This window comes from Trypanosoma cruzi, genomic scaffold, assembly GCF_000209065.1.
Source record: "Trypanosoma cruzi strain CL Brener 1047053517173 genomic scaffold, whole genome shotgun sequence".
Lineage (NCBI taxonomy): Eukaryota > Euglenozoa > Kinetoplastea > Trypanosomatida > Trypanosomatidae > Trypanosoma > Trypanosoma cruzi.
Window position 1 is genome coordinate 214,583 of NW_001849538.1, and position 24,619 is coordinate 239,201.

Sequence of the window (24,619 nt, forward strand, 5' to 3'; positions counted from 1 at the left end):
TTGTCCACTACACAAGATAAAATAGAAGCGCCTGGTCATTCATTGCCAGGAAGTGGGAACAACGATCTGCCACGTTCGACGGATATTCCCGATAATACGGTAGAAAAAAATACGGAGCATAATACGGAAGAGTCCAAAAATAATAAAAAGGATAGGGTACAGACACCAAATACGACGACAACTACTACCACTACTACAACACAGGCACCAATTACTACTACATCTAAAGAGGCGCCAACCACGACGACCACAACCACTACAACAAAGACACCAGGTGATACGGCTACGACTACAGAAGTGTCAACCACAACGACCACCCGCGCACCGTCACGTCTTCGCGAAAGCGACGGCAGCCTCAGCAGCTCTGCGTGGGTGTGTGCCCCGCTGCTGCTCGCCGTATCCGCGCTGGCGTGCACCGCTCTGGGCTGAAAGGTGTATGCGGGCTGTGCGTGCCAGCACTCAACCACGGGGACGTTTGTACGTCCACTGTGGTCCGATTTATAAAGTAAGGGTAATTATGATGATTGTTTTTTGCTTAGTTTGCTTCTGCTGCCGTGCTGTGTGCTCCGTGTTGCTGCTCCCTTTATCCGCCACGTTGAAAGTGTCAGTCACACTCATATGCACGACATGCATGCAACTGTTTGCGTGGACGCGCCGTTGAGGGTAGTTGCATGCGCACTGGAGCCATTTGTGTGCAGGTTTTTGTTTCTTGTTTTTTGTGCCGTGTCTCTCCCTTTTTTTCTTTCACTCTGCGTTGACGTGTTGTTAGTTTGTGCTGAAGGCTGCACGCAAGTGACAGGAGTGATGGCGATGATGATGACTGGCCGTGTGCTGCTGGTGTGTGCCCTCTGCGTGCTGTGGTGCGGTTTGTCTGTGGTGGCCAATGGTGGTACTGATGATCTTGTTTCTGGCAGGGACGAAAAGAATGCGGAACATTTATCTTCTTCAGATCTGAGTTTGCCAGTGAGGCAAGGAGAACCAACAGCAGCGGGAGGAGGAAGAGGATCTACAAACTCACAGGAAGGGAAGGAAGCTTCGATGTCAAACACTGGCATACGTCTCCCACAAGAGCAGGAAGTGAAGTTAGATGCCGCTCCACACAAACCAACTGGGAATGAATATGAAAATAAAGGGCCGACGGAAGCTGGAGCTGACACGAGAAATCAACCAGCACCTCCTCCTCCACCAATATCACTATCAGAAGAAGAAGATGATGAACTAACGAAAGCAACACAAGACCAGGATAGTCCAGTCGAACAAGAATCTACACAAAATAATGAAATATTACAAGAAGAACCGGGACATGAACTGAACACCCAAAACCCACTGCCACAAGAACAACACACATCCGAACAACCTCAAGTGAAACAAGAACACGGAAAAGAAAAACAGCGATCAGGACAACTGGAACAACGAGAACATCGAGAAGAACCAAAAGATCAGCAACAAAAACAGGAAAAACAAGATGAAGAAAGCATAAAACATGAAGAAAAACAACAGCAACAAAAAGATGAAATACAAGATCAACAACATCAACAGCATGAACATCCCACAGAGAACGAAGAGGAATCCGCAAAGGATGAAAACGTTGTTCGCACAAATGTCACGGCAGCAAAAGGCGACAGTGACGACAGCATCGCGGTCTCGCACACCACCTCCCCTCTTTTGCCTCTTCTTGTTGCGTGTGCGGCTGTGGCTGCGGTGGTGGCCGCGTGAGAGTGAGGGAGAGAGAGCCATGCACCGCCCGCACACACACTCTTCCTTCTCTCTCTGTGTGTGTGTCCCCTTGCATGGACTCTCGCCCTCACCTCACCCCACGAGGCACACACAATAATGTGCCCATTGTATATATGCATGCACACCCATGCAGGCCCGTTGGTGCTCTCTTTTGCACGACACGCACCGCTGCCGTCCTGCCTGGCTGCATGGGCGGAGCACCGTAACTGTTTCTGTTTTTTTTTTATTGCATTGAGTGGGCGACCTCTCTCTCTCTCTCTCTGTGTGTGTGTGTTTTGCTTTACGGGAGCAGTGAGAGTGTGTGTGCGCTGGTCGTCCCACGCTTCGGCTTTTTGTTTTGCTTTCCTTTTTGATTTTGTGTTTGAGTGCACCCATTCCACGGCTGCGTGTGTGTGTATGATGATATGAGTAATTTGCGTGTGTGCTATCTGCCTCTCTCTGCCGTTGCTTTCTTCAGACTCTCTTGTGGCGCACAGCTGCTCTGCATGTACTGGGTTTGACAAACACATGCACACACACACGCCATTATGCATACGCTGTAGAGCGGCGTGATTGCTGAGAACGGACGCACGCACAAGATTCTGGCTGCGACGTCCCTAGCGAGGAGGGAAGACGGGAGCCTGTGATTTATTTTTTGACGCGTTGCAGGTGTGCAGTCTATTGGATGGTGTGGGTTAGGGTGCCTGGGACAAGTGCGAATTGCTTCTCGTCCAGTTGCTGCACGTGCCAATGTGTATCTCCTATGCTGTGTATACTTTGTTCAGGGATTCTTCGCCTGTGCGGGGTGATGTGCGTTGGAGGGTGCGCCGGAAGGGTGAACAGTAAAAGGACTGGTGGCAGCGCGTGGGTGCTGCGAGGGAGACTCTGCTTTTTTGGATATTGTTGGTTGTTTTTTGTGTTTGGGCGTTGCTCAGTGTGTGCTGACGCGTGACGGACGCTGCCACGATGGCCTCCTCTGGCGATGGCAGTCGCTGTGCTCTCGGCACACATCCACACACTCTTCCTTGTTTTTCTGTCGGTGTGATTGCAGAAGGGCATTGCTGCGAGCGTGATGGTGTCCACGACGGCGTCACTCCTCGAGAGGATCTTGCGCTCTGTCGGTTGTGGAGGGGCGAGGCGGTTTGCCTGCAGCTTGATTGACAGAACCACACAGTCGCTTCATTGCGGTCATTCCGTCGGCATCACACGCTGCGGTGTTGTCCGCAAGAGCCGCAGCCCCGACGTGGATGGCCTCGTAGTTGTCTGGCAGCTCAGAACTTCACGTCCCCCAGGATTGCCCTTGCTGCTCGACTGGCGCAGCAACAGCCCGACATGGTTGTTCTGGAGGAGTGCAGGCACCGGAGTGCCCCAGCGACGAGGCTCGTTGGCTGCGGTGACTTCCACCAGGCGTGCAGTGGCGTGCCGGCGGCGTATTGAGTACGTTTCACCGCCATCTTGCACCCGCCGTCCGCGGTTCTCACAGAAAGATGATCAACACCTCTCTGACGGCAGCCTGTGATGTTCCTGGGAAACGGGGGACAACATTCCCATCCGCAAACACGGGAAGGACAAATGCCGCACAGAGAGAGTTGCCGGTCCATCCCGCTGCTCTCTGCCCTGCTAGGGGTTAGCGCAGGACTGGTCCACCGCCGCCTGTCAGCACTGCCGGCACATCACCCACTTCAGCCTGGATCCACGCCACGACGCACGAACTCGGAAGTGGTGACGCCTGTTCGTGACGGAACGGCACGAGGGCTGAGCGAGTGCATCGCCGCGGATTGCGAGCGTTTCGAGTCGCTACTGTAAATGTCAAGTGTATCAACGGGCGAAAAGCGGACAAAGCACCTCTGCAAGCTCCAATGACAACCACAGCCCTTCAGCCACTTCTATACTGCAACCACCAGCCGCTGAACCGCCTGACGGTCCACGGGAGGCCCTGCCGCACATGATGTGGGATAACTCCTCTCGCACGATAGCACCGTTTTAGGCGTGAAAACTGGCCACGTTTCTACGGACAGTCCTCAGCCTATCAACGGATAGTGGCCGCAACGTATAACAAAAAGAAAAATTCCCTTTTCTCAGTAGAAAAAAAAAAAACGTCATCGTTACAGTCACAATTGCCAACAATGAATTCATTGCGTAATGCCGCTCTGAGCTGCAATACTTCCTGGCATCATCCAGGTCCCTTGTCGAAGCATTGATGCAGATAGGCGCCCATCCATTCCTCCCGATCATGGTGTATGTCTGCGACGTACCCTCTGCTCTAAAAGGAAACGTCCCTCACCACAGCCGAGATCGACTTGGCGCTGGCGGCACGCATCTCTTTGCCAAAGGGAGAAAGGGTACGTCAGGGTGACAGCAAAGCACCCGCATGCACAACACATCACAGGCATCATCACAAGCAGAAGTAACAGCAGCGCTGGTGGCTGCGGGGTGACGTGGATCAACTGACGCATGGCACGCGTATAGAAAACCTAGTGGCCCGACAAGAATAAAAGAGGGTGACACCTTTGAAGCAATGAAACAATATGAGAATATAAGAAGAGAAGATTACCCTGGCTCAGCCGGCCACCTCAACGTGGTGCCAGGGTCTAGTACTCTTGCTAGAGAGGAAGCTAAGCGCCTGCTGCCCATCCGCTGCACGCGGAGAGGCAGGAGGCGCCGCACAAACGGGTCGGAAGGGCACCAGATGGAGCCATTTACATGGCTGCCCGCGGAGCGGTATTTCTATCCGCTGCTGAATTCCATCGGCGCTTATCAGCGCTATACATACCGTTTGCGTGCCGTATGTGACGCGCAACGACAAAAGCTACTGCTAAGCGGAGACATTGAGCAGAACCCAGGCCCCATAGCAGTACTCCAGATGAACGTTTCTTGCCTCACGCCGTCAAAACTCGCAACATTAATGGCGCAAGGAGCAGACATAATAGCCATTCAGGAGACTTGGAAGTCGTCAGAGCAGATCGCCAGCATGCACACTGGAGATTATGTGCTCCATGCACAGTCGCGCATCGGCAAGGGAGGCGGTGTGGCGGTACTGGTGCGGAAAACTCTCCGCTCCAAGCGTATACCTCTCACCATCCCCCAGCATGACACCAGCCTTGAAGTGGTGGTGGTCCAGGTTGCTCTGGACCAGAACCGTGATCTTATTGTCGCGAGTGCCTATATGAGACCACCACCGCAAGTAACGCAATCCTTCGGGCGGTTAGTAAACTGCCTTCCAGCCTCGTCGCCGCTCCTGCTGTGCGGGGATTTCAACATGCATCACTCACAGTGGGAGCCATTCTTGGAGACTTCTCCAAGCGAGGTTGCTGCAGAATTTTTAGAACTGTGCACGGATGCGGGACTCACCTTGGTTAACACCCCTGGTGAGATCACGTATGCCCGTGGCACAAGAGAACGATCCCGCATCGATCTGACATGGTCAAAGCATTTGACTGTGTCGGATTGGTCAGCTCCCGTGTCGCCGCTTAGTGATCATTATATGCTGACATTTACGCTGCATCAGGCATTTAAGGATACCATACCTTCGGCGCCCCCGTCGGCACCTAAGTTTTTCTACAGTTGGGGGAAGTGCAAGTGGGATTTATTCATCAAGGACTTCGACGCACAACTTCCGGCATACGACTATAAAAAGCAGTCCACCGGCATTAAGGCTTTCACGAGAGCGCTTATAACTTCGTATCGACGGCATTGCCCCCGCGGCATGCACAAGGACGGTCCCAGGCTTTGGGACGACACTCTCATGGAGGCAGAGCGGATGGCTACCGACAGCAAGGCCCGCTATCTACAGTCACCGACGCCCGACCGTGAGGCAGAAATGCAACGGACAAGGAGTCAATTCTTCCTCCTACTCCGAGAGCGCTTGCGCAACACGTATCTACGCCGCATCAGCAAGTTAAATCCAGGCGAGCCACTCGCATGGAAATACATTTCCGGACGAAAAAAGGCATCACTTCCATCTCCCACATCAATGTTATTAGGAGATGGTCAACACACTTACAAAACAGCAAGGAGAGCAGCGAATGCCCTCAATCGCATCTTTCTTCCATTTCACCCCTCTCACAAGGCAGTTAGGTTTTCCAAAGGCATCAACAGACAGAGTGCATCCTTGAACATTAATGCTTCCTTTCTTTTTGGGCAGCAGAACAACAACGAGTCTGCCGCTACTTCTAGCTTAGTTTCTTCCACCTCTCTTATCTCTTGTATTTCTGAGCCGCAGAACAACAACGAGTCTGCCGCTACATTTACTTCAGGTTCTTCACTCTCATCTAGTTCTGAGCCACAGGATAAAAACGAGGCTGCCACCACATCTGGTTTAGTTGCTCATCTTCACTCCCCTCTTGATGCACCTTTTAATCGTACGGAACTGCTTGCTGCGCTACGTCATACGCCGTATGGCAAGGCCCCCGGACCGGATGAAGTCTACAGTGAGGCACTGCGACATATTTCGTCAAAGGGCCTCCGATTCCTTCTTCGTTGCATTAACCACAGTTGGACGACCGGTACGATTCCGGTTGAGTGGAGACGCGCTACCATCGTTCCACTCTTAAAACCCGGTAAGTCGCCGGAAGTGCTTGAGTCATATCGACCCATCAGCCTTACCTCCATTGTGAGTAAGGTTGCTGAGAAAATGGTACTGAAGAGATTGCTTTGGGTGTGGACGCCGCACCCCCACCAGTATGCATATCGTAGTATGCGTACTACGACGATGCAGCTGGCACACCTGATACACGAAGTGGAGCATAATAGAAATCACTATTTCCAAGTGAGCCTTCCCAAGAAGAGCGGTATTGGCAATCAACTCCACTACAGACCCCATCGGACCCTGCTAGTGTTGGTTGATTTTAGCAAGGCTTTTGACTCCATAGATCATCGAGTCCTCAGTCGCTTGCTGGCTAATATTCCGGGGGTGAATTGTAGAAGGTGGCTTAGAAACTTTCTATGTGGTCGCTACGCGAAGACACGAGTTGGCCACAGACACAGCGATCGGCGTCCCATGCTGCGAGGAGTTCCTCAGGGGTCCGTGCTGGGACCGTATTTGTTCTCCCTTTACGTACACCCACTTCTCAATCTGCTGAACAGCTTTGCGGGTGTCACAGCAGACATGTATGCGGACGACCTCTCTATTATCGTTAAGGGGCAGTCCCGGGAAGACGCCATTCCCACTGCCAACATGGTTCTTCAAAAACTGCATGCGTGGAGTCAGGAAAATGGCCTGGCTATCAACCCGTCAAAGTGTGAAGCCGCTTGGTTCACACTATCCACGCACACGGAGTCAGATTATGATCGTGAAGGAAAGTGGCCCCTGGTAGTGGCTGCATGTCAAATCCCAGTCATGACCATGGGGGCGTCGCGAACTACGAAGCTTCTCGGCATGGATCTCGATCCACGACTGACGCTAAATGTGGCGGCCACCAAGCAATGCGCTGCCACTTCGCAACGGATATCGCAGCTACGCTGCATAGCGCACAAAGAGGCGGGACCATCTCCACATGACCTACGCACGTTCGTCATTGGATACGGTGCTTCCAAATTACGCTATGGCAGCGAGCTCATATGGGCAGTAGCGACGGATTCAGCGAAGAATGAGATGCAGAAGACGTACGCAACTCTAGCACGCATTGTCAGCGGAGTTCCGAGCACTGTTGACACGGAATCCGCGCTACTGGAGGCTAATATGCCGCCGCTCCATGTCCTCTGCCTGCGCGAGCGGCTCTCAATATTTGAGAACACACGCGCATGTCAGATGGACTGGATGCGGAGACCCCCGCCTGAGCCACCACCTCGCGCCGGTTTCCGCATCTCGCCATTATCTCGGGACGAGCTATATGCCTTCGTAGACGCATACACAAAGGACTATGGCATCACCGAGAGCTCACCACGCGAAGAGCGGTTCTTTCGCAGCTCCATTCCTCCCTGGTTTGCGGCCTCCGCTCACCGGGTCACCATCGGCGTGGAACTTCCGATAGACCACTCAATAACTGACGAAGAGGAGCTGATAAGGGAAAAGCGCAGAGTCAGCGAAGAGGCTTTAGCGCTGCACAGCCATCGTTCGTGGATGCTTGCGACCGATGGCGGTGTCGACGTTCCCAAGTCAGCAGGGGTTGGAATACTGCTTTCATCCCTCAACTCATCGGAGATAATAGAAAAGGCCAGCATAAACTGCGGTGCACGCCCATGCAGCTACAGGACGGAATCCCGTGCGCTGCTTCTAGCCCTAGAGAAGCTGATGATTCCTCGTATCCGCCACAGGCGTAAAACCCTGCTTGTGGTTACGGACAGTCAGTCTCTTCTAGCGGCTCTAAACAAGGGCCCGCTCAGTCAGACAGACTGGACGGAGGATCAGATCTGGCAGCGTCTCTTGACACTGACGTGTGCTGGCTGGTCCGTGCACCTGCAGTTTTGTTACGGACATTGCGGAGTACATGCTAACGAGCTTGCAGATCAGTATGCGACGCAGACTATGGAAAGTGGACAATACACGGAGCAAGGAATCGCACCTTTATGGCATACGGATCTGCTGACATGTTTTACTACCCAGCTCACCAACAAGTGGCGTAGTACCATTCGTCAAGATACTCATCGCTACTTGCTTTGCGGCACAAGGCCATCAGATCTCAGCGGTAAGGACCTGATCACTCAGGAAGTTCTACACCGTCAGGAACTGGTTCACCTCGCAAGGGCAAGGTGCGGGGAATCTGAGCTCTGGGGCCGACTATACTGGGCCGTGAGAGATTGCACGAACCAATGCCGATTCTGCAACATCTCACCGGAACAGTCTGCATATATGCGCTCTAACAACGATCCAACTGCACCGGGGACGGACACTGTTCCCCCGTCGGCGAGGGAGGAAGACGTCTCTCCAGTAAGCAGACGGACCCTCACACGCCGTCGGAAGGAGAAATGTCCGCACTGTGATTCCACATTGACGGGATTCTCGGGTCTCGTCAGTCACTGTCGGTCATTCCATCCGGAACATCCTCCACCGCTTCCCGAGCTCAAATGCGATTTCTGTGACATGGTTTTCCCCGCACGGAGAAGCACCGCACAGCACAGAAGTCGCTGCGCACACAACCCAGACGCCACACGACATCGAAACAGCAGTGCCAGGAGGCGATCTCTGCTGCCGCAGGATCAGCCAGCTTCCACAAGCACGCCAATTGGCCCGCAGGAAACCCTGCACCATCTGCTTCTAGAATGTCCAGGCACCTTGGCTGTGCGTCAACGGCTGGGCATTGAACAGGACCTTCGCCTCGGAAAGTTCTCTCAATGGCAGTTGCTTCATAGCAGGAAACTTTTGTCGTTGCTCGACCACCTCTTCGGCACTCAGATGGCACTGTATAGCTAGACGCGCTGGTAAGAGTAGAAAAAAAAATATTGGGCCAATATCCCGTGAGGGTGATGACGCTGCCGCCAGTTCTCTTCTGGTGAAACGTAAGGATGAGCTGATTTTACTGTACGAGAAGAGGAATGGTGATGGGACATACAGTCTTGTTGCCATGCGCCTGACTGAGCAGCTGGGGCGGATAAATTCTGCGGTGAAGACATGGAAAGAAATGGACAGCGCCTTGAGAGTTCCCACTGAAGGGCTGGTTGGTTTTTTGTCCAGCACATTGGACGGGACTGCATGGAAGGACGAGTACCTCGGCGTGAATGCCGCTGTGGGGGGCGGAGTGACCAGCACAGAGAGCGGTGTGACGCTCAAGGGATCAGGTGCGAAGTGGCCTGTTGGCAGCATGGGGCAGACTGTGGCGTACTACTTTACAAACAACGGGTTCACTCTTTCGGCAACGGTGACCATCCACGAGGTGCCGAAGGCAGGCAGCATCCCCATTCCTTTGATTGGTGCGAGGCTGAACGACACGGCCAGCACGGTGCTCTTTCAGCTCTCGTACACGAGTGAAAGAAATTGGAACTTCACACTTCACAAGAAAGATTTTTTGGTGAAGCCGTCTGGTGATGTTGGCAATTGGGAAACAAACACGGCAATTCGAGTGACGGTGTAAAAGGATAACGATGATGAATGGTTTGTGTACGCTAATGGGAGAAGAATATACGAGACGGATGACGAAGAACTGGAAGAGGAGGAAATGGCTAAGCACCGTAACGCTGATCAGTTTGCTCCACACAGGATCTCACACTTCTTTGGTGCGGGCAATAAGGAAGATGAAGGGAGCACCCCTGTGACGGTGGCTGATGTCCTTCTGTACAACCGCATACTGTATCGTGATGATCTCAGAAACCTCAACGCCGAGACAGTTCCTATTCGACATCCGGCTGCCGAATAACTGGACACTGCGGTGAAATTCACAGCGACGGGGGAAGAAAAGCAGAAGGCCACACAGCTGACGACTTTCCTGGCGGACGTTGAAGAGGCTCCAATTGCACAGCCGGCAGACTCTCATTCTGTCCGTGTTCTTGCGGGCAGTGAATCGAGTGCTGAGAATGTTACGGACGAATTGAGTCCACGCACTGCCGCTAAAAATGACACTTCCGTTCCAGAAACCAATCACTCAGCATCCGATGGCAGAATGGGTCCAGAGGACCGCCTCGCCCTGATCACCGACGCGAAATTGATCCTGCATGATTTGAGTGGTGATAGCACTGCGCGTGCGTGCTCGTGTCTCGGGCGTTGCTGTTTCTTCTGGGACTATGTGCACTTGTGGCATTCTTCTGAGCCGAAGAGTGTGGAATTGCGACTCCTCACGGAGATTGTGTGGCGCATTCCCCGCGGGTTCTCTTCTTTTTCTTTTTCCTTTTTTTATTTTTTTTAGTGTTTGGTTGTAATACTCAGTAATTCTTTTTTTCTTTTTTTTTTTAAATGTTTGGTTGCTGCACACTGTTATGAGTGACGTGTTTCCCCCTCTTGTTTGCTTTTGCTACCCACACGCGGTGCCGGCCCTGCGGCTGTGCGTCCCACGGACTGCACGAAGGGAGGATTGGAAGAAAAGGCCGGATACCGCAATAAAAGTGAGGGATGTTGTGTGGGCTGGTGGAATAGTACGATCTTTTTTTTCTTTTTACTTTCTTTTTTTCATTTATTTTTTTCTTTTTCGTTTTGGTGCAGGTAATATTTATACAGAACACACGGTCGTCTTGTGCTGAACCGACACATGAAGTAAAAGTCCTGCCGAATAAACATTTTTTTTTCTTTTTTATATTTTTGGGAATTTTCTGAACTCCTACTTTTTTGTTTCTTTTTTCTCTTTCTTAAATCACTGCGGACTCTTTTTGTCTGTGCCATGTCCACTGCCACTTTTTGTCCTTGTGTCCCTTTTCTTGTCCCTCTGCTGACCGTGCTGTTGACATGCCCCTATTGCCTCTTTTTTTTTTCCCCCGCTAGAGGCACTGATGTTCCGCGACGACGATTGTTTGTGTTCGCCTCTGCGATGTCAATAGATTGGCTGGACGCCGTGCTCCGGCCTGTTGAGTGCACTCGGAGGGGAAAAGATGGTGTGCGCCGTGCCTCACTGTGGGTGTGAGACGCCACCCGCCACAACCCGCTGTGGGGCGTACTTCCAATCCGTCGGGGCAGAGAGAAGTAAAGGACAGCGCCGTGGACCTGTATGCGCTCCGTCCCTCTTGTTGCGGCCGTGGGTCTGCTGTGCGCATGACTCTATCTTGCGGTGCGACGTGGATGGCGGTGCTTCTGCGTGCGTTGTGCGGCGGGCTTCTCTTCTCCACGTCTTTGCCCTTTTGTGTGTGGGGAAGTTGTGGGAGAGGATGTGTGCGGGGAGTGAGTGTGGGTGGCTTCCTGCCTCGCCCTGCGCATTGGGGGCTTCAATACACGTGGATTTGCTTGACGGCGTTTCGCAGCACCCAGGGCGTGGCGAGGAGGAGGATGGGAAAGGTCTGTTGTGGACAGAGGGTGGATGGACAGGACAGTCCCCTTCTGTGTCCTTCCCTGTGCTGTTGGCAGCACATACTGAGAGCATAAATTTGCGCAATTACAGGAGGAAACGTTTATGCCGCTTTGTGTGTGCCACTCCATCGTCGTCGTTGCACGCTGTCGTCACGGTGCGTTTTGGTGCGGTGCCGTCTGATGAGGGAAGAGTGCGATGCCGTGGCCGCTGCGCACCAAGACCATTTATTGCCTCTGCATCGGCCTTTTTATTTTTGCACTTGCATATTTTTCTTTTGCTTCACGATGAATTTGTTGGAGGGGCTTTGGCTTTGGCACCGTGCTTCATGGCGCTTTGCCTTTTGTGTCGGTTGCGGTTTTTCCACGCGATACTAAAGCGTTTGGCGGCCGAGGATTTGGATAACGTGCTCTGTGCTGCCCTCTTCTCTTTTGTCATTGCGGCAGCGGTGAGGCTCTGCGGCTGCGTGCTCGTCGCACGTGTCGCATCTCCCGCTGTTGCTCCCTTGCTGTGTTGGTGGGGAGTGAGCGAGCGACAGCGTTGGTGAAGTGGCTCCCCAGTGGGAGAAGGAAGGCACCGACCGCACGATTGACGTGGACCCTTGTCTCCCGTGTCTGAGTGTCGCCACCGCACTTCTTCATGCTTCCTTCTGTGTGTGCCGTTTGCGCTTATGATGCCGCTGTTTGTTTTGAAATGCCGACCCAAGTGAGGGAGGAACGCCGCCTTGACTGCCGGCGAACGGCGAGTCCTCCACTTCTCTCCCGTGTCAACATTACATCCTCGGACGCGCTTGATGGTCGACGGTCGTAACGCTGCCACGTGGGTCTGTCTCGGTCCTTTTGTGTTTTTCGCGGCATCGGGACTGCTCTGTGGTGGAGCCTTTTGGTCGCAGGAGCGGTGCTAATAGTCATGTATCTTTTTTTTTTGGGGTCCTGCCACTCTGCATGGTGGTTGTGTGGGGCTGCGTTGGCGGTGGGAGGGCGGTGACATCACTGGGCTGACTGCGTCTGCGCTTCTTTTCGTCGCTGGCTGTGCATTGGTGGGGACTGTCTGTGACCGGATGCCTCTGCGTGCCGCTGTGTTTATTTGCTGTTGCCGCTGCTTTCTTCTCCTCTGATTGTGCAGTTAGAGATAATTTTGCTTGATCGGCACATCTATCGTTTCAAGGTGTTAGGGATTAATTGCTGTAGGATTAGCAGCAGTAGTAGGATATCGATCTATCGGAATTGTGTCTCTTGATTTGCCATTTGTAGAACAGGCTTTGCTGGACAGGAGCTACGGTCGACGGGGCGAGTGCAACACACCACGAGAGCCCTGTTGGTACCTGTTTGTGTCGGTGGATGTGGTCTGCGGTGGGTGCGTGTCCGCGCAGCCGGCACCGTGTGCGGTGCAGGGCCATTGCGACTGTACGTGTGGCGCTGCTCGTTGTGTTGGCGCTTGTGGCTGTGGCAGCGTGGATGCCCGCGGTGCATGCGGTGGTGTTGCGACTGCGGGGCGGTACAGTGGACAGAGCCATCACGGTTGGCCGTGCCGTGGACACGGTGCTGATGGACGGCGTGTCCATCACGAACGGCGTGGCTGTTGTGTTCGACGTTGCGGCGATGCTTCCCGGCGCGCTGCGCATCGAATTGACGAACTGCGTGTGCGACGGCGGTGCGCAGATCTACGTGCGGGGCTACAGCGGCGAGCCTGCGAGTGACCGGAGCCTGGAGGTGAGCGTGAGCGGGCTGTCCGGGAGCTACTGCTCGCTTGTGTTTGTGCACAACCTGCCGGCACACACGAACGTGACGGTCCGTGACTCGACGATTGTGACGGCGGGACCGATGCGCTACTCCCAGCTGAGCGGGCTGACGGATGCGGTGGCGTCGCCGCTTGTGCTGCACGCGACCTCGCTGTTGGAGTCGCAGCTACGTGTGAGCAACACTTTGCTGAGGTCGTTGCAGGCGGGCGGGTCGGCGGTGTACGTTGGTGGCGGTGTGGACCTGCTGTTGAGCGCTGTGGTGCTTGACGGCGTGTCGCTGGAGGCGTCGGGCGGTCCGACCGCGTCCGCGATGCGTGTGTCGTCCTCGTCGCGCCTCAGTCTGCGGAGCCACTCGGTATTCTCCGTGACGAACGTGTCGGTTGTGAGCAGCGGCGGCGGCATTGTGCTTGGCGAGCGCCTCGCGGTGTTTGATTCGGTGCTGCGCTTTGTGGGCGTCGAGGGGTCTGTCGCGTCGTCGCTGGTGCGATGCGACGGTGGGACGGTCGGTGCCGGCGGGTGGCTGGAGCTGCGCGACGTGTGGGCGGTGGGCGAGATATCGTCTGTGGCGTCGCTGTCGGGTGTGACGCTGGGCAGCGGCACCGTGTCGATTGCGCGCTGCGCTGCCACTGGCGCGACGCTTGTCTCCGGGCTGACGATCACGAGCGGCGTCGTGTCGGTGCAGTGCAACCGTGCCGGCGGCCGGGTGCTGCGGAGCAGCGGCGACTACCGCATGGCCGGCCTGCCCTCCGTGAGCGTGGTGCCGTGCGACGGCTGTGCGGCTGCGCTGGCGTGCTTCGATGCGCTGACGGCTTCGTTCTCCGACTGCGTGTGCAGCTGCCGTGCCGGCGGCGTGGGCGAGGCGTGCCTGCCGTTCGACGTGCCGCCTGCGAGGGCCGGTGGCGGTGGTGGCGATGCGCAGGGCTGCGTGAGTGGCGTGACGCTGACGGAGTCGGTGACGGCTGGCGGCGGGCGTGCGACGACGTGCTTTGACTCGGTGGTATTCGGCGGGCCGATCATCGTGGCGGTGCACCTGCGCCTGATGGACGCGTTCGCTGACGCGCTGAACGTGACGCTGCGCCACTGCGTGCTTGCGGACGGCGCGCAGCTGCGGATTGGTGGCCTCAGCGAGAGCACGGCGCGTCTGATGCCCCACGCCCTCGTCAACATGACGAATGTGACGTCGCTGGAGGGCACGATCGTGCTGCATGGCGCGATGCCGCCGCACTCGAGTGTGTTGCTGGCGAACTCAACGCTGCGCGCGACGGTTGGCGGGTCGCAGTACGTGCCGACGGCCCGTGGCCTTGCGGGATTTCGGTGTGGCCCCGCGCTTGTTCTGGACGGCGTCCGGCTTCTGTCGACGCGGTTTTTCATGACGCGGTCGATGCTGGTGTGTGGCGGGGAATTGTGCGCTGCGATCCTCGTGGAGAGCGGCCTCGTCGTGAACCTGTCCAGCGTCTTTTACATGGACAACTGCGTTGTCAAGTCGCGGGCGCACGTGATGTACGCCCTTGTGTCGGGCCTGCGTGTTGTCGGCGACTCCGTGTTCTCCATACAGAACAGCTCGTGGAGTGCGCCGAGTAGTAAATTCTACGAAAGTGCGTGTATGTTCAGGGATGTTGTGGTGACTGGCGGCAGCGTGCTGCAGATTGTGTCCAGCACTTTCCGTCTTGGCTTTGCCATGCTCATTGCAACCACGCTGACCGTGACTGGCGGCAGCTGGCTGGTGCACCGCAACAACGAGTTCCGCACCGCCTACGTCGTGCACGTGGCCAAGGAGAACAGCTTGGCGTTCCGCGATCGGAGTGTGTGGTCGATACTTGACAACAAATTCACTTACGACTCGTACTCGTCGACCATCGCACGCATGACAAGCAACTGGTCACCACCATCCGACACGCACCCGATCATCTACGGCGTGTGCAACGAGGCAATGGGCTCTCCTGTGACGGATTACCAAGAAGAGCTCAACATTGGAGCACCCGTGACGGTGTTGGACTGTGGTGCGTGCACCGTGGAGGCTGTGTGCTTTGCAGCGAGGACGAGCAGCATCAGCGGCTGTGAGTGTGTGTGCGCTGCTGGCGGCTACGGTGACACCTGTCTGCCAGCTGCGGTTCCGGACGGCATTGGGCCGCTCCCGCTCCCTGACGCGACCGACACGGAGGTCCGCTGCGTGCACGGTGGCAGCATCAGCTCCGTGGACGATCCTGATCCCGGTGTGCGTGGTCTGTGCCTTGTCAACGTGACCTTCACTGCCGTGATTCTGCTGGACGTGTTGCATTTTGACGCGCCACAACAGACACTGAACATCACGCTGCTGCAATGCGTCCTAGTGGGCCTGTCGATCAAGGGGAGTGGTGCGCGCGTGCACGTGAACGTGACATCCTCGATGTTGGATTCTGGTGCATTGGAGTTTGAAGGTGATTTTGGCGCGAGCTCCCAGATACTGGTGGTGGGCTGTACGCTTGTGACGACGTGGAGCTACGCCGTTGCCTTTCCGGAATTTTCTCTTGGAGCGAACTCGACGCTGCTGCTGCTTGACAACCGCATTGAGGGGAATCGGTACGCACTTAATTTCCCCTTTGTTGTTGTTGTTGATGGTGGCGGGATCATTGTGAAAGGAAATATACTGAGGACAGCGGGGAATAGCGGTGTGGAATTAGCCATTTGCGTTCATGCTGTTGACGTGAAGAACGGAGGCTACTTTGACGTGGAGAACAACACGATGAGAGCGGTCATAGGCGTTTGGTTTGTGAAGGTGGCCACTGTGAGCACCGCGGGGCTGTTGAGAGTAGCGGACTGCAGGTTCATTGGCAAGGAATATTTTTTTGATCCCGCGCTGGTGTATTTATCGAACTCTCTCATCCTTCAGGGTGGAGCGCAGTGGCGTGTGGAGGGCAACAGCGTGGGTGCGGCCTCAGTATTAAGTATATCGCATCCCCAGCAGAAAATTAAGCTGTCGGGCAGCGGCACCACTGTGGTGCTTGCACACAACCGTCAGGTGGAAGGAAGTGCAGCCTTTGCCAAACTTCTTCCACCGAACACGATTGTGGCGTCGCCCGCGCGGTTTGTGGTGGGGTGCAACCTGCACGAGGAAGGGAAGGAGGTGTTGTACGACGGTGTGTTTCCGGGGGGCGTGGTGGTGTTCAGGTGCGGCACGTGCAATGATGACGCGGCGTGCTACATGCCCGGGACGGAGTCGGTGGACCGCAACTCGTGCTCGTGCAGCTGCAGGGACGGATGGCATGGCGCGTCGTGTCTTCCCCTTGAGATGCCCGACACGGTTGTGCCGCCCTTGCCGGAGAGAGCTGTCGACGGCGACACGAGCTGCGTGGTGAACCAGACGCTGACGAGCCTCACGCTGAACATGTGGAAGACGCACCACTGCTACGTGAGTGTGACATTCAGCGGCGTGGGTGCTGCGCTGAAGTTTTTTTTCAACAGTATGCCGCTGCATCTCCCCATCAACATCACGCTCACTGGGTGCACATTCCGTGGCGGCGCCACGCTGCAGTTTGTTGGGGGTGCTGAGTCGGCCGAGTCAGCCGGCGTCCTGATCCGCGTGAGCCAGACGGTGATGCGGTCCTCTGTTGTTGTGTTTGCACTTGTCTTCCCGCAGCACTGCGACATTGCCGTCACGGAGGTTGACGCGGTGCAGTCTTCCGCAGTCCAGCTTTTTGACATTAGGATCAACATCTTGAGCGTATTGTTGCTGAGGAACGTTGTGTTGGCTGCGTCCTCGCTGTTGGTCAGCAACGTCAATGCGCATTCCTTGAAGTACGGCGGGTTTGGTTTGCACTCGGTTGGGACGCTGACGCTGGTGGAGGGCAGCTTGCTGTACGCGCGTTACTGCAGCTTTGATGGGTACAAACACCTGTTCTACGTGAATATCCTCATTGTCCGCAATCACTCTGTTTTTGCGCTGCTCAACAATACGATGTCCTCCGGGGAAGGCCTCCTGCTTCAGCAACACGGATTCAGCGTGTCGGATCACAGCGTGTTGCGCGTGGTGGGGAACAGGGGTTCCGTGTCATACGCTATTTACGCCAACAATTTGTGGACCGTTAAGCGGTCAAGCTGGTTGGATTGGCGCGACAACGACGTGGGTTTGGGTGCGATTTTCTACGACAGTGGATCCCCTTTTGTGGACATGGACAGCAGCAGTGGCGTGACGCTGACGGGCTGCACGATGGGCTCGACGGGGTTGTTGGTATCCTTGCTGAAGCGGGTTGACGCCGGCTACCGGTTTGTTGCTGGGTGCCTGACGGTCGCGGGACGTATGGTGACGACGGCGGCAGAGCTGGAGCTGAGCGGCATCACCAACGTGACGACGGTTGCAGGGTGCGGGGAGTGCACGAAGGAGGGCGACTGCTTTGCTCCGCTGACGACGGAGGTTATTGACTACAAGTGCCAGTGCGCTGCTGGAGGGCACGGCGATGCGTGCGTACCGGCGCCTGTGCCTGCTGGCCCGCCGCCACCGCCCACGCCGCCAGTGCCGCCCACGCCGCCACCGCCGCCGATTGGTGAGTGCATCAGCGACATGGTGTACCCCGAGGTTACGCAGGCAGTGGGCGGCGGGCTGTCGTGGCTGTGCTACCGCAACGTGACGTTCAGCGGGGGCGGCATGAGCCTGACGGTGCTGATTGGGGCGATGACGGGCGACGTGGCAAATGTCACGTTCGATGGATGCACGTGGAGGGATGGCGCCGTGCTAGTGCTGTTGGGCAACGCAGACGCCTCTGTGGGGGCACTGAACATTGTTGTCACCGGCAGCAAGTTCCGTGACGCGCTGCTCAGCCCGGAGGGTGTGTTTCCACCGCACACAAACATCACGATCAGCGGGAACCGCTTTACGGTCACGAGGCTGATCCCTCGGTTGGGTTTGGGCCTTAGGGATCCGTCGTGTGTCTCGATGAATGGACTGGCGATCAGCAACGACTCCGCGGTGGTGCTGAGCGGCAATGTGTTTCAGACCGTGAGGGCATCGTCAAGCGCCATTTGCGTCGTTGAATCTTCTCTGAGGGTGTCGTGGCACTCCGTGTTTGCGGTGGTGGGCAACGCGTTTCATATGGATGGCGGAGACAGTAATTTGATATGTTTTGAAGGGTCTAGACACTCCTCATCGCTGAGCGTACTGAACAACTCTGCCGTGGTGATCCGAGGCAATCTTGTGTCGAGGCCGGTGCGGTACTTCATGTATTTTATTTTGGCATTACGTGTGGAGTCCTGGTCAGCGGTTGTGTTTCAAGGCAACGACATGCAGGGAAGCTTGGCTGTGTTTTATTCAAGTGATTCCTCCAACATCTACTACAACTCCTGGCTGCAGTTGAGCGGCAACCTTTGCCGTGAATCCCCATCGGAAGCCTTTGTATACATACACTACACGGTGAATCTCCGTGACTCCACGGTGTCAGTGTCCGGCAACCAATTTTTATCCAGCACGGTCACGCCGACAATGCTGCGGATACCCACGGTGTCCAGTGACCTCACAAATGGAGCTATTTTGGCTGCGTGCAACACTGTGAACGGCGGTGAGGAAGCGAACTACTCTATTCCGTCCGTGTACAATGCCACCATTCTGACCTGCAGCGATCCATGCATCCTCGCGACGTCGTGCTTCCCCGCTTACACGACGACGGCCTCGAGTGATGGCTGCGCCTGCACGTGCGCGGAGGGCGGCCACGGCGATGCGTGCCTGCCCGTTGCTGTTCCCGAGCCACCGGGCACCGACGGCGTCGACTTGTGCGTGCGGGACGTGCGTGTGGATGTGGAGGTGAACGTCAGTTTCGGGACGTCGGTGGTGTGCTACGTTGGCGTGACCTTTGCGGCGGACGTCGTGGTGGACGTGGCGTCGATGTCAGGGAGCGTGCGCAACGTGACACTGGCGAACTGCACGCTTGTGGGCAGAGCGAGCCTGTACGTTGTTGGGTGGCGTTCCGACCCACCTGCTGGCGAGCGTGCCGATGTGTTGGTCAGCGGGCTTGAGTCGCGCTCCGGCGGCGGCGTGGTGGTGGCGAACCGATTTCCGCCGGGCTCGCGCGTCACTGTGGTGGACTCGGTGCTGATCGCAGAGAGGCGTGTTGCGTACCGCGACGCCTACGGCCTTGGCGACCTCTCCGCGTGCCTCGTGGTGCACAACGTGAGTTTGACGGGGAGCGTGCTGACCATTGCGCGCACGCAGGTGGCGGCGGTGTTTCGCGACGCTGTTGGCGTGTTGTTTGTTGGCGGCGTGGCGCTGTCGTCGCGCGGTGCGCTGTACGTGGACGGGCTGTTGGTGCAGACGGCGCTGGGGCTGTGCGTGTCGGTGGAGGGCGGTGTTGCGGCCAGCGGCGGCTCCGTGGTGGCGTTTGTTGACAGCGACTTTCTGCTGTGCAAGCACGCGGTGTCTGTGCGTGGGGCTGTGAGCGTGTCGGGCTCCGCTGTGGCGCTTGTGCGGAGCGAATTCTTGTCGACGGGGGACTACGCGGTGGCGTTTTATTCGACTGTGAGCCTGGCCGGCGGGTCGATGCTTCTGGCGAAGGGCAACGTGCACGACGGCGCCTCGAGGGAGATGCTCTACGCCGCTGGCACCGTGACCGCTGTTGGGAGCACGCTGAGCTTTGTGCGCAACCGAGCGCTGCTGCCGCGGATGTTGTCGGTGAGCCTGTCGCTTGCGGCTGGGGCACATTTGAGGGTGGCGTGCAACGACGCTGGTGGACGAGTCCTGTCGACGGCGGAGGAGTACGCTGCGGCTGGTTTTGGCGACGCTGGGAGCATCGACTTTGTTGGGTGCGACGACTGCGACAGGGACACGCACTGCTACGCGCCCGGGACGGCGTCGGCGAGCATGAGGAACGGTGTGTGCGTGTGCGTGTGCGGCAGCGGCGGGTACGGCGAGGTGTGCGTGCCTGTGGGAGCTCCCGCGCTGCCGCCTGCTGCGGGCACTGCGTCGAGTGCGTTCTTCCGCGAGGGTGTGACGGTGCGGTCGGTGTTCGTTGTTCCTGCCGGTGCGAGCGAGGTGACGCTGCGCCACGTTGTGCTGGACGGCGTGAGTCCGGTGCTCTACGTGCCGTGGATGGCGCGGGACGGCGTGCGGATCGTTGTGCAGAACGTGTCGCTGCTGAACGGCGCCGTGCTGTACGTGATGGGCGGTGGAGGGTTGCGCGGTGCGGATGCTGCGGGGAGCGACGAGAGCAGGCCGGTGGAGCTGTCGGTGTGCGATTTGGAGGCGCTGAACGGTGCGCTTGTGCTGGGCGGCACGTTTCCCGCGGGGTCCGTGCTGACGGTGACTGACTCCCTGCTGGTTGCCGCGAGGCCGACGCCGCTTGTGTATCTTCCCGGCTCGCAGTCCTCGCCGTACGCACCGGTGCTGGTGCTGTCGGGCCTGCGGCTTGTGCGGTCCGTGCTGGTTGTGTCCGGCGTTGCCCTCGTGACCGTGATGACTGGTGGGCGGACGGTGGTGGTGGACGGCGCCGTGCTGGAGCTTGTCGGTGGCGGCGTTGCGCTGGACGCGGCTGTGTTCGGTGGCGAATATGCGTTGTACGCGAGTGCGCGCGTGGTTGCGTCGTGGGGCGCTGTGCTGCGCGTGTCGGGGAGCCAGGTGTACGCCGCGCATGGGCTGGTGTTCGACAGCGGTGTGGAGGCCAACACGTCCGCCGTCGTGGTGAACGACAACGCCGGTGCGCTGACGGATGGTGCGCTGCTGGTGCTGCGGGGGTCGGCGTCGTTTGTGTCCGGGTCGTGGCTGTCGGTGCGCGGCAACAGCATCAGTGGCAGGCTCCTGTCGGTGCCGTCGTACCCGCGCCGTGCGGAGCTTGTGCAGAGCACGCTGACGCTCCACGGGAACGCCGGCAGTGGGCCCGTCGTGATGGACGGCACCGTTGCGCTTGTGGGCGCCGGCCGACGGTTCGTCGTGGGGTGCCTGGCGCTGAACGGGCGGGCGCTGCAGCCGATGCACTACAGGTCCGCCGGCATCATCGGGGAATTCCGCCCCGTGGCGTGTGGCGTGTGCGACGCTGACGTGCGCTGCTTTGCTGCCGCGACGAGGGCGATGTCGGCGTCGTGCGGCTGCCGCTGCGCTGAGGGCGGGTACGGGCGCGACTGCCTGCCGGTGTACCTGCCGCGCGTGGACGGGTGCAACCGCACGCCCGCTATGCCGCCGCTGAGCCACACGGAGACGCTGACGGAGACACGCAGCCTGACGCCAACGTGGACGCCGAGCCTGAGCACGACGCACTACAGTCCGACGCAGCACGGGCCGACGGAGACCTTGCAGGTGACGGAGACGTTGGCACTGTCGCCCACGCGGACTCCGACGGCATCGGTGAGCAGCACGCTGTGGTGGAGCGAGGTGGCGTGCCCGACGCTCGCCGTGACGACGACGGCGGCTGGTGGTAGCCTGACGCAGAACGACATCCGTGGCGGTGGGAGCGCCGTCCCGACGCGGCTGATGGTGGCGCTGCCGCCGCCGTTTCGATGGGCACGCGACCCGCAGCTTGGCACGCACCTGAGCTTTGTGCCTGTGTCGATGGCGCAGCCTCGCGGGTTTGGTGGTCCGTGGGGAGCGATGCTGCGCAACGCGACGTGGGTGCGCAACGCGACGAATCCGTCCACCGTCCTGGAGCTGGCTGTGCCCGTGCATCGCGGTTACTTCATTGCTGCAGAAGAGACGATAGTCATTCGCTGCGACGCTGTGGCGGTGTCCGGCGGCTGCAAGGGTGTGCTGCTTGGGTCCTTCACTATCAGGTCGGACACGCTGCCCGCTGCCAGCGCTCTCTCGGCGATCACCGGCGTTGTTGCGGGTGCGGCGGCTGTTGCCGTGGTGGTGAGCGGCGGGCTGGGCTCCATTCTGGAGTTGCAGGCGCTCGGCGTGTTCGCGAGGATGTCATGCGCCTCGGCGCAGGAGCGTGCGAGCACCGTTGCGCTGCCGTACTTCCTGTCGGTGTTTGCTGCCCTTGACCCGCTGTGGATGGTGGTGGGCAACGCGCTGCTCGCCGCTGTGTTTGGGTGCGTGCACTGCGGTGTGACGGCGGCCTTCCAGCGGTGGCGCGGCGTGGACGCGGCGAGTGCGTGGGCTGCGATGCGCTTCCCGAGCCTGACGTACGTTGTGGCGCACGCGATGCATCTCGGCATCTTCTTCGGCTCCGTACTCGCACTGGCGATGCCCGGCGCCCGCGTGCAGCACCGCGTGGTTGGTGTCGTAGGCGTGCTGTACGGTGTGGCGTTCCCTGCTGGCGTGTGCTACTTGATTGCCCGCCACGTGGGCGCGAGTTTCACGAGGTACTGGCAGTTTTCGAGGAAGCCGCTGCCCGAGCGCCTGCTGTACCCCGTCGGGTATTGGCACCCCGCGGCGCAGCAGCGGATGTACGGCGGCATGCTGACGGAAATGAGGGGCAGCCACGTGTACTGGTGCGTGTTCCAGCTGTCGGTGCTGTGTGTGGTGGGCCTCATTGCGGCTGTGCACCCGCCCGTGGGAGGCTGCCACGTCCTGTACTTCTGCATTGCTGCCGTGCTGCTTGCGGGCGCGGGCGTGGTTGCCTTCACGAACATGATGCGCTCGGCCTTCCTGACGGTGATGCACACTGCGAGCCTTGTGCTCCTTGCGGCGCTGTGCGTGGTCAGCGCGGCCAACCACCTTGCGCCGAGCGACGGCGGTGCGAGGGCGTACGCGGCTATCGTGCTGCTGCTGACCACTGTGCTGCTTGCGGTCACTGTGTACAGCGTCGTAGTGTGGTACATGGAGGACCGCCACTGGCAGGAGCTGCGCGAGCCGCGGCGTGGCGGGCTGGAGGCGCTGCTGCGCGATGACGAGGAGAGTGACGAGAACACGCAGAAGCCGCACGAAATGACGTTATCGTCGTACGCTTCAGGCACCACCGGCGCGTCGTCGTACCGACCACCCGCGCTGCCGTAGCAGCTCATGGCTGGTGACATTCGCTCAGACGCACTGAGCCCGCTGGACCGTGCATCGGGTGCGAGCCGTATGATCGATTACGCTGCCATGTGACGTGTAACACGCGGAATTAGTAACTATGCGGTGGCTGAGAGGCCACGGCTGTGCTGCGCCCCACAGCCAGCCATCGTTAACAGCACCGATAGTGTTGTTGATTGTTGTTACTATCGATTTGTTTCTATTTTGATCGGGTGCTTTCAGGAGTTTTTCCCGTTCCACGCTGACTGTGTGGAAGGGGATTGAGTTGTCGCTTTTATTTTAAATGGGTCATCGACGACAACGGATTATCGAACTATCACGCTGGCCCGGGGCGGATGCGTAACGGGTGTGTGTGCGTGTGTTTTGCGCCCGCCGCTGCAGCACCGAGTATGGGGACTGCTGCTCTCTCTCTTTCATATCTGTACTTAGTAATGAAGAAGTGCTTGACGATGGTGGCTGGTGTGCGGGCCATAGGATGCATTCAGGAAAACGTTAGAGAAAACAATCGATGAAGCCCCTCTGTGACGCGTCGCCTCCTGGAGGTTGTGAGTGTGCGTTGCTGGCTGACATGAGGGAGGGCGTGGGGGCCACGGCTGTGCAGCTGCGCAGCCACCCATCGGACTCCGCCCCGACAGCGTCATTGATTGTTGGTTTTTGTTGGTTTGTTTCTATTTTTGTGCGGGTGCCTGCAGTGACTCTCCCCTGTCCCACGATTACTGTGTGGGAGGGCATGCCTGTCGCTCCTTATGCTTCTGATGTTGTGTCGAAAGAACAACGAGAGAAGGAACGGCGAATTATGCGGAATGGTGTATTACTTTGTGTATGTATATACTGGTGTATTCTTTTGGATCGCTCTGGCGATTCCTTCTTTTTTCCTTTTTTTTACATTTTTACACGCGTGTTTCAATGTCGCTTTGGTACTGCCACAGGGGTAGCCTGAGTCGCGGGTAGTTTTCTTTTTGGTGTTATTTCCTGTTAGGCGCTAACGTGGGCACGTTTGTCAGGCATCCACTCTCCGCAGCATGGTGCTTGATATTTTGGAGTCATCCCAGGTTTAACGCAGGCACCGCCGCCGTGGCACGCATGAGAAGTAAGATGGAACGCGGGGCAGCGGAAGATATTGTGCTGCACATGTGTCTGTTGCATTTGTTCTGTTGAGGAGGTCTTGAATTTAGAGGAAGAGGGATGAACATTGGACGATTCTGTGGATTGGAGGAGTTATTACCCTTTTTTTATTGTTGGTATGGTCTCTGGTTCCCACCCGTGTCTGCCCCGATTTGCCTCCCCTGAGTGGAGCTGCGCCATGGCCATTTTTTTTGTTGTTTGCTGGAGGAAAAACACATTGCGGGTGACGAAACCACACGTCATGCATGCGGCGTCCAGGGAGGTACG

At 57.5% G+C, this 24,619-nt stretch overlaps 4 protein-coding genes and 1 pseudogene across 4 annotated transcripts, besides 10 other annotated features; all 5 read left to right on the forward strand.

Moving 5' to 3' along the window:
• On the forward strand, nucleotides 1-429 carry Tc00.1047053511843.5 (mucin TcMUCII, putative; the record flags this gene model as incomplete). The annotated part of the gene is made up of 1 exon (XM_811299.1): nucleotides 1-429. A coding segment is annotated over one exon (429 nt), but the record flags the coding sequence as incomplete, so codon positions are not given.
• Nucleotides 1-3,084: a sequence feature (areas merged during assembly that could not be assigned to a particular haplotype. This can correspond to areas where the two haplotypes were merged or to regions with more than two copies in the genome that were merged during assembly.).
• Tc00.1047053511843.10 (mucin-associated surface protein (MASP), putative) lies at nucleotides 805-1,716 on the forward strand (the record flags this gene model as incomplete). The annotated part of the gene is made up of 1 exon (XM_811294.1): nucleotides 805-1,716. One exon carries the CDS (start codon nucleotides 805-807, stop codon nucleotides 1,714-1,716), a length of 912 nt encoding a protein of 303 aa, XP_816387.1.
• Nucleotides 1,367-1,541: a microsatellite.
• Nucleotides 3,085-3,147: a sequence feature (haploid, non-Esmeraldo-like haplotype).
• Nucleotides 3,148-3,655: a sequence feature (areas not merged during assembly with more than two copies in the genome that could not be assigned to a particular haplotype).
• Nucleotides 3,656-4,435: a sequence feature (haploid, Esmeraldo-like haplotype).
• Nucleotides 4,270-9,094: a mobile genetic element.
• Nucleotides 4,436-24,619: part of a sequence feature (areas not merged during assembly with more than two copies in the genome that could not be assigned to a particular haplotype) that runs on past the window's edge.
• On the forward strand, nucleotides 9,096-10,397 carry Tc00.1047053511843.30 (annotated as a pseudogene).
• Nucleotides 10,455-10,538: a sequence feature (T-rich).
• Nucleotides 10,728-10,773: a sequence feature (T-rich).
• On the forward strand, nucleotides 11,170-12,126 carry Tc00.1047053511843.35 (uncharacterized protein; the record flags this gene model as incomplete). Its single annotated transcript, XM_811298.1, has 1 exon — nucleotides 11,170-12,126. The coding sequence occupies one exon, from the start codon at nucleotides 11,170-11,172 to the stop codon at nucleotides 12,124-12,126; it is 957 nt and encodes a 318-aa protein (XP_816391.1).
• On the forward strand, nucleotides 12,920-23,209 carry Tc00.1047053511843.40 (dispersed gene family protein 1 (DGF-1), putative; the record flags this gene model as incomplete). The annotated part of the gene is made up of 1 exon (XM_811295.1): nucleotides 12,920-23,209. The coding sequence occupies one exon, from the start codon at nucleotides 12,920-12,922 to the stop codon at nucleotides 23,207-23,209; it is 10,290 nt and encodes a 3,429-aa protein (XP_816388.1).
• Nucleotides 17,786-17,836: a microsatellite.